Source organism: Aythya fuligula, chromosome 1 (assembly GCF_009819795.1).
Source record: "Aythya fuligula isolate bAytFul2 chromosome 1, bAytFul2.pri, whole genome shotgun sequence".
Taxonomy (NCBI): Eukaryota; Metazoa; Chordata; class Aves; order Anseriformes; family Anatidae; genus Aythya; species Aythya fuligula.
In genome coordinates, this window is record NC_045559.1 from 189,938,088 (window position 1) to 189,949,609 (window position 11,522).

Here is an 11,522-nt window from a genome sequence, read left to right on the forward strand (position 1 = left end):
GTATTAAGGCAAATTGCGAGAACTAGTTCAGAACAGCCAAACTGTTAACAGTTGCTGTTCCGTGACCCAGCCAGCTTAAGGCAGCAGTAAACCTCAACTTCATTTCCTAATACTCAAGAGCTGGATGACACATTCACCTACATGACGACTGGTAATATCTAGCACAAAAGACAGATAAAAAATAAGAGGCTGTAAAATGTTACACACTGCAACACAATCTACCAGACCCCATTTGTTATTTCTCAGGAAATCAAAGGTATCAAATTTTTAAAGCAAGATACCACTCACTACTTTCCAAATGCTGTGAGAATCTAAGCTTACTGCTTAGATATGTAATTACAGCACCTTCAGACACCTAATTTGAAAGCACAGTGTATTCAGGAAAATAATTTAACACATTAAGATGTCTGTAGTGGTATTTGGTTCATGTAAAGATGTTATTACCAAGGTATGACATCAAAATCCTTCTGCGATCTTTGCAGGTTTTCCCGAATTACCTCCCAGTCTAGTTCAATCCTCCTGCGCTTGCTTGGTACTGGTTCATCACTGGACTGTGAAACCGTATACGACTGGGTAATTTCCAGAGCTTTTGTGTCCTCTGTAAATACCTTCATGAAGAGAAATTAGAAAGTAAGAAAATAAAGAGAAGTATTTACAGGAAAACTGAAATGTCAAACTTAACTGATACATTTTTACTGTTTAAAGCCTCTTAAGAGCCAGTAAGTGGCATTAGTTACCATTTCTTACTACAAAAGAACTTATGCTTCCATTCTAATATGGAATACTAGTGAAAAATAGCGTAACTTAGAAGTCCAAATATTCTAACCTGCACAAAAACTAAAAACTAACAACAGAACACAGACAAAAGGAACTAATACTTCAGTAAATGATTTTGAGGAAATGTTAAAGCCGTATCAGCTTAAAAAGCGAAATGTACTATACCATAAGTATATACATCAAATTTATATTCAGGTAAAAATGTTACCTGATGACAAATATCAGCCATTAATCCAATCAAATTTTCCTTCACAGCAATAGTTCGTGAGCCTGAAGAATACTTTCCTCTACTGCCTATGAGATTTATTTCATTCACCAGCAAATCATATAGGTTATGTAAGATACTTTGCCATTTTTTGGAGTCATATGCACCTGTACATGCAAGAAAAATTAAAAGATAACACGCGCCACTCACTTCATACAATATATAAACCAACTTAGACAATACAAAATATAGCAAAAATCAGAGCAGAGCACACAAAACTTAACAACAAATGCAGGCCTGCAGAATAAGTCTTATAATGGAGAATGAATGAAGTAAAAGAGTGAAAAAACTTAAAAGACAACTTAATCATAGTATATAATAAGCATAGGGAAGAATTTTGAAATATTCAGTTCTTTATCTAACTAAAAAGACTACAGTGAAATGCTGTGGGTAAGCCATTGTATTGACTAATTGTAAACTCTTTGCCATTTGTAGCCAAAGTCAAAAATAGCCATCTTTTTTAAAAAATAATGATGCTATAACCAAACCGGGCCATGACAGGCAAACAGAAATTACTGAGTGATGTTTTCTGGCCAGTATTATACAGTAAGTCAGACTGCAATCATTTCCTAACACTCATGATTATATGATACACATGGCAATCTAAATTCAATCTGAACTACTATTCCCTTTGACAAAGACTTTGTGCTTTGATTTAGTAATAACTTTAGGATAACAACAACCAAACTTTACAGGACTTAATACAATTAATGCATACAATTTGCACACAGTGCACACAAATTGAAATTGTAATGCACACAATTTGCAAACTTATTTTCCGTGTAGATCTATAAAATAAAACTACTGGCAAGTAATCATCATTTCCATCAGTATTTCCAAGACTCGGTAACAAAATTCAGAAAATTAGCACAATAATTTGAGCTATACAGTGCTAGAAATAAAACAGGGAGCTTTCAATAGTACCTTTTTCCTGAGATTTTGCACCCTTTGGATGATGCATATGAACTTGGAGACGAAATAACTCAATTATTGATTCCTTCAAGGAATCTTTTGGTCTATACTGAGTCCATATATAAAGCACTGTAGGCAAAATTTCTTCTCCAATTTTACAAATCCGCTTGCGACAGTTAACAGCAAATGTATTGAAGAAGATATTCATTGCTGCAATAATATGATCCAGGCCCGCAATATTTCTGTCTTGCCTGCAATATAAACCAAAGACTCAAACTTCCAGAACAAATAATCATATTTCTTTTCACATGAATTATTTAAAAGTAAATACTAGCATGTAACTATAATCTGAATATTATTTGCATATATAATATTAAGTGCAGAAGTTGTTAATAAAGAATTTATTAAAAGCGTTCAAAGACAGAACGATGAAATACGCCTAAAGAGGATTACCTGCTACTACACGAGTTTAATCCAGAATACTTTAAATAGTTATTATCTATAAAAGCAGGTATTAACATAAAAAAGGAACACTTGCAACATACCTTGCACACTGCATTGCTCTTGAAAAGAAGTTAAACATATCATATTTCAACTCATCAGTTTGGAAGCAATATCCCCTCATTAGTGTGTGAATTATCCTAGCCACCAAGACTCTATTCATCTTCCCAGAAGGCGTAAGGTAAAATTGTCCATACAGCATCAGCAGATCTGCAAATGTATTTTGAAAGTATATGTAATAGCGTAGAGATGTTATAAATACATAATTATACAGACATATATTTAAGAAGATTACTTTAAAAATGCTGGAAGCAAAATATTACATTAAATATACATAAACCACCTTTCTGAATTCAGCTGTATGTCATTATCCACTAAAGTTAATCAGCAAGACAAAAAAGACAGAAAATATATGGGGTCTTGTCGGCACTAGAAGTAAAGTTATACTCATTCTGAGCTGGGATAAAATCTGTTTTGTGTTACACAGAGCAAAGTGGCTACAGCCACATGGCCAACTTTCACAACTACTTCTAGATTCAACTCCTTCCACTCTACATTGACTGCTTATAGCGCAGTGGGCTCCATTTGCTGTGGAATACACAATAAAAGTACTCAGAAGCAATTTACAGCTACAAATACATTAACAGAGAATTTGGTGCAGCAGGAACAGGTCAACGGATCAGAGCAATTGGTACCAAGACTCACCATATTTCCTTCAGAAGCAGTTCAGATAGTTTACTCCAGGCCCCAAAGCCACACATCCATACTTTGCATTCATTTAATTTTTTTTTCTGAAGGAAAGGTCCCTTCCACAGATTTTTGCTTTCTTATCTCAAGGCCCATTTAAGAATTACCACACCATCCTTCCATGAGCATCATGAGTATCAGAGTAGCACATTACTGATCCACCATCATCATGAGTTTAACGTGACAGATACAAAAGCCTTATTACTGTTTGCTTTATGCCATCTACAAGTGACGTGATACTGTCCCTCAGTCCTTGGATGGACAGTAGCCAATGCAAACATCCACACCAGGAAGAAATACTGACTCAGACCTACGACTTTAGCAGCTGTGCTGGGAGGACACTTTGAATGAAGGTACATCCACCTCTCTCAGGCCTTTTCTCTAAGAAAATACATAGGCAGAATGATCTTTTGGGAATCCCAGCCACTATGACTACTTAGTTCACAGTCATGCTCTGAGTTCTTATAGTCCTTGGGATTCAGAATGACCAGTTACCACTGAACTTCCCAATGGAAGGGGAACCACTGGGGCCTTCTGTCAAGAACTGGCCCCATACTTTCACCATGCTTGAATGAACTTCAGGAGCCTGTAGTTCTGTTCACTAGACTGACTATCACCTGGATGAGCCTAACAAAATTCAACTCTACGGGTGAGTAGTTCATCAGTTTAAGGTGAGTGAGCTCTTGACAGACAGAGTCAAGATCAAGGCCTCTGAGGTATTCAAAATATGAATGCTCTTGAATGCTCTGTGAAGGGCTGATATCAATGACTTCATCCAGAGTTTTGATCTCAGATTCCTGAACTGTGGATGAGCCAGCTCAGGACAGCTACAAATAAATTGCAAGGGCTACTGTTTCACTGTTGTGCCTTGGTAGACTTACGGACATCTTGGCAGTCTCCTCCAGGAGCTCAAAATGCCACCTTCACCAGGTCTTTCATAACTCTGGCCTCTTATTCAAAAGGAATACCAACACATTCTTCCCAAGCAGGCATAGGGCCATTTGCAGCGCTCAGGTGACTGCATCATGGGAGTCAGGGTTGCCTCATAGCCCTACATTACTGGGTCACAAACCTTTAAGCTGGAGACTACAGTGCTGACTCCTGATTTAACTGTGTCTCTTCTACATAAAGGGTGGAAATGGAATGGGCATCAGTGATCTCACTGCGAGATGATGGACCCTCAGCAAGAAACTTGAAGCCAGCATTTCCAACACTCTCAAAACTGGGAGTCCTACACAATTGCCAATTGCACGGCAGCTCAAGGCCACAATAGCCCAAAGCTCCCTAACCGGGGGGGATTTCTGTACTGGAACTTCTTCAGGTTGGAAAACCACTCCTGCTGTCACACCCACAGAGCACTTTCTGGTTGAACTCTATTCATAGCAACTCTTTGTGCTCCCTGCTGACCTCGCCTCAAAGAACACACACTGAAGGAAAGCAGACAGATTTACACAAAGCCAAGAATCTGAAGAGTAAGACATGCAGCAAAACAAGCTAGTCAACAAAAAGCATAAAAAAAAATTGATTCCACAGCACCAGCTGATCTCATAGCTGAGCTTGCTTCAAGAAGGTTGGACTACAAATACTATTCACTGCTTCTGTGATTCCCTGGGAAAGCAAATACAGCCATAATGTACACAGAGATGAAAAGGTAAGAAGACAAATACCACATATGATTTTTTAAAAATCAAGATCTGAATATAGGAAAGGGAGAAGTATAGCAGCCAGTGATACAATCTGTCTTCTGGAGGCCATCAGGGTCTACTGAAAACTACCATTAACAAAATTTTATTAACATGACCAAACTAAACAAGCAGGCACACCACCTCCATTCATGGAGAGACAAAAGCCTAAACTGTAAAAATCATCTCTAAACCCCGCTGTCACGCACCATCCTTCTAGCTCTACTTATAGGATAGACACTTTGTGAACCAGTCCTCCACACAAGTCATTGGAGGAGTTGCAGTCCTCCTCACTGCTTGACTCAGCTTTTTTCTCCAAGTCCAATAGGCTGCACATGAGTCACTTCTAAAGAGCATTGTCTAGTGTCTTTTCATAATGGAACTTCTGTTTCTGCCACCTCTCTAGATTTTCATGTTCCCAAGCCCCCATCAGGCCTCATCTAAGTGAGTCAATACCCTTCATGATCCTTTCAAACACAGATTTCATGCTGTCCTCCATCTCCTCTTCCCACTCTTATCCACCACTTATCCTCACGGTGCTCATCCTCACAACCTGGAAGTATGGGATGAGGAGCAGAAGAACCCCTCACAGTTCAGGTGGAAACAGTTAGAGACCTGCTGCTCCACCTGGACTATCACTATCAAATCCATGGGGCCAGATGGGATCCACCCAAGGGTGCAGAGGGAGCTTGGCAGATGTGATTGCTGGGCTGCTTTCCATCATCTCTCACCAGTCATGGTCATCCAGAGAGGTCCTGCATGACTGGAGACTTGCTAATGTGATGCCCATCTATAAGAAGGGTTGTAAGGAGGACCCGGGGAATTACAGGCCTGTCAGCCTGACCTCAGTGCCAGGTCCTTAGGTGGATGAGGGAAAGGCTGCTGACGTAGTCTACCTAGATTTCAACAAGGTCTTTGACACGGTCTCCCATAGTATTCTCCTGGAGAAGCTGGCAGCCCACAGCTTGGACAGATACACGCTTTACTGGGTTAAAAACTGTCTGGATAGCCAAGCCCAGAGAGTGGTGGTAAACGCAGTGAAATCCAGCTGGCGACCGGTCACCGGTGGTGCTCCCCAGGGGTCAGTGTTGGGGCCCATCCTTTTTAATATCTTTATTGATAACTTGGATGAGGGAATTGAGTGCACCCTCAGTAAGTTTGCAGAGTCATTTCTAGAGTGATAATATCAAATGCCCATTGATGTCCTCATGGGTCTCTAAAATATCCACTCATTAACAAGCCAGTGCCCAAGATGCATGGGGTGCACAGCCCCATGAGCACCTCGTGGGTCTTCTGGTTTCCTTTAGTAAGGCTGCATTCAGCTTCTGCTGAAATACTGCTTCTACTGGAGTTTGGTGAGTCCTTTGACAATGCAGACAATATACACCAATGTGAGAGCTCCTCATAATTTTTAAGAAGATGATTATCTACATCAAGAAGCTCAGAACTTTCAAAAGATAAAGGTCTCATGAAGTAGGTATTTGCTTGCCAAATCTAACTGCTTTGGAGCAACAGCTGGAATCTATGTTCTAATCCTGAGGAGGGAAGCACAGAGGGAGGTGTTGGCGTCTTCTCCCTGGTAACTGCTGACAGGACATGTGAGAACAGCACAAAGCTATGCTGGGGAGGGTCAGATTAGGCACTAGGAAAAAAAAAAATTATGGTGAGGGTGGTCAAACACAGGCTTCCTAGAGAGATGGCTGATGCCCCATACCTGTCAATGTTCAAGCGTCAAATGGACAATGCCCTCATGAATACCCTTTAACTTTTGGTTAGTCCTGAAGTGGCCAAGCAGTTGGACTTGATGGTCTCTGATGGTCCCTTCCAACTGAACTATTCTATTCCATTCAAATCATCAACTCCTGTACCACATCACTGATTTTATCAACAGAAAACAAACTTATCAATTGTACTCCGAGATTTTATAAACAAGCATTAAGTTGGAATCACTAGCAAAGGTTACAATAACCTTTATAAAGCTCATATATTCTTCCTCTAATAAAGCAACTTGCTTCATATAACAGATTTAACCTCCCCTAGATTTATGGCCTTCCGTCCTGCCTCACTTCAGTGACTGCATTCCATTGTGCCCCTCCCTTAGGAGCTTCTGGCCATATTCCGATAGACTCAGCTCACGTGTTCCTAAGCTACCTAACTGCTACACAACAATTTCCACAGGCTCCTCATGCAACCTGTACAAACCCTTCCATTTCCTTTCTTTGTCTTCTTCAATATCTGCCTCCAACACCCTTGACTTCTTGTCCCATTCCCTATCTGCCTATTCTCAATCTTACCAAAGCTCCCAGTTCTTACCTGCGGGTTGGCAGCCCCCTTTGTCTTTTCCCCCCACCTCACTGGCTTCTAGCCTCAGGAAGCTCCCGCAAACATTTCAAGCTTCCACTCCGACCTCCAATTTCCAGTTCTACCTCTACAGCCAAATGCTACCATCTTCTTTAGCTTCTCTGATCCCACCCTCAGTCTCTCCAATTTTCTTATCGCATCTCCCATACCATACTGGTACAGTTCAGCCTCGTAGCTTTGCCAACCTTACACAAAATTTTTGGCCTCCATTTTGACTCCCACTATTACAAGACTCCTCTCTGAGTCCTCTGCAAATTTATTTCCATCCTGGAGTTAAGCAACTATTTAAGCTACAGAGCAGAGCATTTTCTCAGAAAACACTTTTCAGAAAACAACTACCTCTAAAACACTACACCATACAAATAATGCAAAGTTCTATGCTTCACTTCTACACTTTCTCCAGAATTACACATGCAACATTCAACAAACTAAACTGTAAAATTTCTACTCCCTTCTTTTCCCTAACAACAGTGAATCAATGCTTTTTTAGACTTCCATGAGCCAACAAAACTCAAATAATAAAATCTGACATTAGTACATTAAATATTCCAAAATGATACTAGCCAGTACCTAGTAACTAGTAAACAACTGCACACCAACATCAGTGTTACAGAGGCTATTTCCTGTACTCATGTTCCATGGATTCTTTATACATAATAAAATCATTATACATATTAAACCCTGTAGAGAACTTGCACATAACTCCATTTTTATAAGTGCATGTTTCAGCAAGCAATACACAAACAGTAAGCAGAAATAAATCAATTCCTAACCTTTGCTGCTCTGTATATTTCAACCGCAAGCCTTCAGTGCTGACACTAAATTTAATAAAGGTTTGTGTAGGACTTCATACAACATGGCATTGCAGGAAAAGCATCAAACAATTAGAATGCCCCTAAACATACTTCCATACCAGTAAAAGACATTTCTAAGAAGGCTTGAAAATGTTACCTGACCACTGATGCTGGTGTATCTCACACCAGTACTTCCTTACTGAGAGGATGTCTTTTAGGAGTATACTACTACAGTCAGAGCCATAAGCAGCACAACTTGTTGGATCTTTTATAATTTGAAAGACATAATTCAGAAGTTCCTGGCATTCCAGTCTGGGTCCTCCTATGGGAAAAAACGGTAGACTTTAATTAATCCAGAGTGTGCCAAATAAACATGGAATGAATTGCTTGTAAAATGAACATTTCTGTGTTTACTTAAAACTACAGTTCAGAAACCATTCTGTTAGAGAACATCCACTTAAACTGCTTCTAAGAATGAAATTATGCATGAGAGAAGATACACCAGTTATAAGCACACTGAATAATCAGAAAAAGGTACCACTAATCATGAACAAGGACAGAGACACAAAGGACTAACTCACATGAAGATATTTGAATTATAAATGTCTGGAAGCAACCAATATGGATCTCACCCTGGCAACTCATTTCAGGGAAGGAATTTGAAGTTTAAGGTAAGGCATCAAAACAAAACAATAATTTTATACAACCATTTATTACTGACTTCTATTAGCATGTCTGATGAAATATTTGACCAGGCTGCCAATCTCTTGCATCCTCTTCTGTCTGGCACTTTGGGTTGAAGCAGATGCATTTGGTTTTGTCAGTCTGAGATTTTCCATTTCTTTCTTGAAATATTTCTTCAAGACACTTCAAAAATATAAGAGATACCAATGAAAGATCTGCACATTTATGACTAATAAAACAGGTAGATGTTTTAAGCCAGAACATTGGCTCTTAACCTTTTCACATTTCTAATTATTAAAAACTAAAAACAACAAAAACTGGCTTATTTTTTTAAGATAACTCAAAAGCAACATGAATAGGAACCAAACTTTCTTATTATCTTTGCATGATATTACATACAACATTTTTCATTAGAAAAAATGCAATACCAAGTTTTTATTTATGATACAAAATTATACCACAAAATAATAATAGTCCCTTCAAGTCCTAGTTCTCTATCATTTGCAATTAAAATACAGCATGAATAAACTTTTCGCTCATTTTGTTACTGCCAATTATTGTAGAATTTCTGTCCTACTACTTGTATTTAGTTGAAAGTCCAGTTTTGTATTCTCTTATGTTACTGGTCATCCCAAAAGCAACATAAAAAAATTGTCAAATACTTCTCACACTATTAGTGGAACATCTAAGAAATGAGAACTATTCAAATATTGTCCAACTAAAAAACACGCTGGAAAGCTGCCTAGACATCAGCTTATGAAAACTAATACTTTAGATGTACTTTTAACATGAAATTAACATTGGGCTCAACTGCTCTAAGAACTTACCACAATCCCACTCAGTCTTTCCTTGTATTATACCTAAAGCAGACTATTTCCAACATGGGCCTCTACAAACCTCACAGCACAACTTCTTTAACTGAAAAGCCACAGCCCTTCCATTGTGTTTTGAAGAATTAAGTAACACAAACAATTCTGATGAGCTATCTCCAATCTACACACAAACTATACACTGAAAATCAGACACAGAGAATTTCAGTAAACAAAAGTAACTACTATTTTTGTATGAAAAATCAACTACCTAATTAATGATTAGTTTCCTAGTGGTTAGATCTACAGCACTGTCTGCGTCTGGTATGTGTTGCACTGAACCACTTTATGAATTTTTGGCTAATTTAACTTTAGCTCCTTGTGAGAGAGACTAACATTAGTCATTTCTTGTTTACAAACCAAAAAGAAATCTGAATCAATCTGCAGAAGTATTAATATAAGTCTGATGAACAAAATAACGATGTTCCATGCAAGAGAACTTTGATCTGGACAGGAAAAGGAAACTACCTAAACACAGCATTCCAGTTGAGTTGGTTTCCTTGCCCAGAATCAGAATTCTGGTCCAGCTGGAGAACTGTTCCAGGATCACGGAGGAGTCGCTTGAAATTTTCGATTTCATTCTGAAAATTTATTTCAAGAAGAGGAATTATTAATGGTTCCCTTCATTGCTTTAGGCACACACACCAGAAGAAAACTTGTTACCCTTCGCTCTGTAGCTCTCTCATTTTCAAGGCGATGACAGCACTTAAGCAGATCATGCAATGCTAAACTCATGGTTCAGCTTAACATTTGTGTCTGCAATCAAAAGAAAGGGATAAAACAGTAATTATTTTATTTAATACAAAGCCAAGCCAACCAGTTCAAAAAGTGGGAACACGATCTATTGAAAATTCAATGTTCAAACACAATTACAGTGTTACTTCACTAACAATGTGATTTATCTCTGGGTCAGTCCTACTGGTCATGAGACTGAAGTAGAAAATCTGATGTCAAGAATGGAGGCTATTCCCACAGCAAACCATCCTAGATAATAAGAGCAGAGGCCCCCTTCACACCACTCTGACCTATTTTGTTTCTGTGAGTGACAGCAGAGCGGAGCTGGTCAGACAATACTGAGTGAACTATCAAGGGTAATAGAATAACACAGCTGAAGACAATCAGACAAATTGCTCATTTTCAGCAGTTGGCCATTACCAAAAGCACTCTTAACCAGATGCCCAGAGACAGGAGCACTGCGAAAAGTCTCTTCCTCTTGAATATACTCTATTTCTATGGGTACACACCACCATATCAGGTAGTCCTGTAGGTCTCACCCTGCCAAAGGACGTTTGAGTACACAAAAACATGTTTGGGGAAACGACTTTCTGCTTCAGGGACTGATTAAAACTATGCCTTATTTCCTTCACCAGAGATAGAAATTAGCTAAATCTTTCATTTCTCTTTTTTGGAAGATTATGCTGATCACGAAAATGGCACTGAATACAGCTTCCATACTTCTCCTTTTTACCACTTGAGGCCAGATACAGAGAAGCTCTGCCTGTAAGCGCCAGGCAGACCCGCTGAGCCACCCCCAGCCGCTGGGAACGGGCACCCCGCTCACTGCCTCCTGAGCTGAGAGCACAGAAACACCCATTTAGACAGACAAGGCAATTAAAACTTTGAAGACCTGCTGCCTTAGCCCGCATCCATCCCCCTGGGCATTCACCAGAAACCAAGGCAGGACTTTAAAGCCTCACAACGCGTTCGTGCCCCCGCGGTGCAGGGCGGCTGAGGGCGCGCACGTTGCGGGGCCCTGAGGGGGCCGAGCCACCTGCCCCCCCTCACCCCCAGCAGCTCCCCCCTGCCCCTCACAGCCCCCACCAGGGCTGGGCGCCCACCTCCAGCAGGCAGCAACGGCCGCGGAGCGGATCCGGAGCGAAACCGGAGCGAAACGAGGAGCGGGGCGGAGCTGGAAGCGGATGCAGGAGGG

At 40.0% G+C, this 11,522-nt stretch overlaps 1 protein-coding gene across 3 annotated transcripts in view; it reads right to left on the bottom strand.

Annotated features, from left to right (window-relative positions):
• The window catches only part of ATM (ATM serine/threonine kinase), a 69,310-nt gene extending 57,818 nt beyond the window's left edge, over positions 1-11,492 (bottom strand). For 2 of the 3 annotated variants that reach the window (XM_032190547.1, XM_032190538.1), the window contains exons 1-9: positions 11,431-11,492; positions 10,256-10,348; positions 10,061-10,173; positions 8,761-8,906; positions 8,197-8,361; positions 2,500-2,665; positions 1,967-2,205; positions 986-1,149; positions 445-608 (exon numbers count right to left, since the gene is read on the bottom strand). In XM_032190547.1, coding sequence (XP_032046438.1) covers positions 445-608; positions 986-1,149; positions 1,967-2,205; positions 2,500-2,665; positions 8,197-8,361; positions 8,761-8,906; positions 10,061-10,173; positions 10,256-10,327 — 1,229 coding nt within the window. In that variant the 5' untranslated portion in view covers positions 10,328-10,348; positions 11,431-11,492. Of the gene's footprint in view, positions 1-444; positions 609-985; positions 1,150-1,966; positions 2,206-2,499; positions 2,666-8,196; positions 8,362-8,760; positions 8,907-10,060; positions 10,174-10,255; positions 10,349-11,430 lie in introns of those variants that run through there. The other variant, XM_032190555.1, reaches the window with a different exon arrangement.
• Between the last annotated feature and the right edge of the window lie 30 nt (positions 11,493-11,522).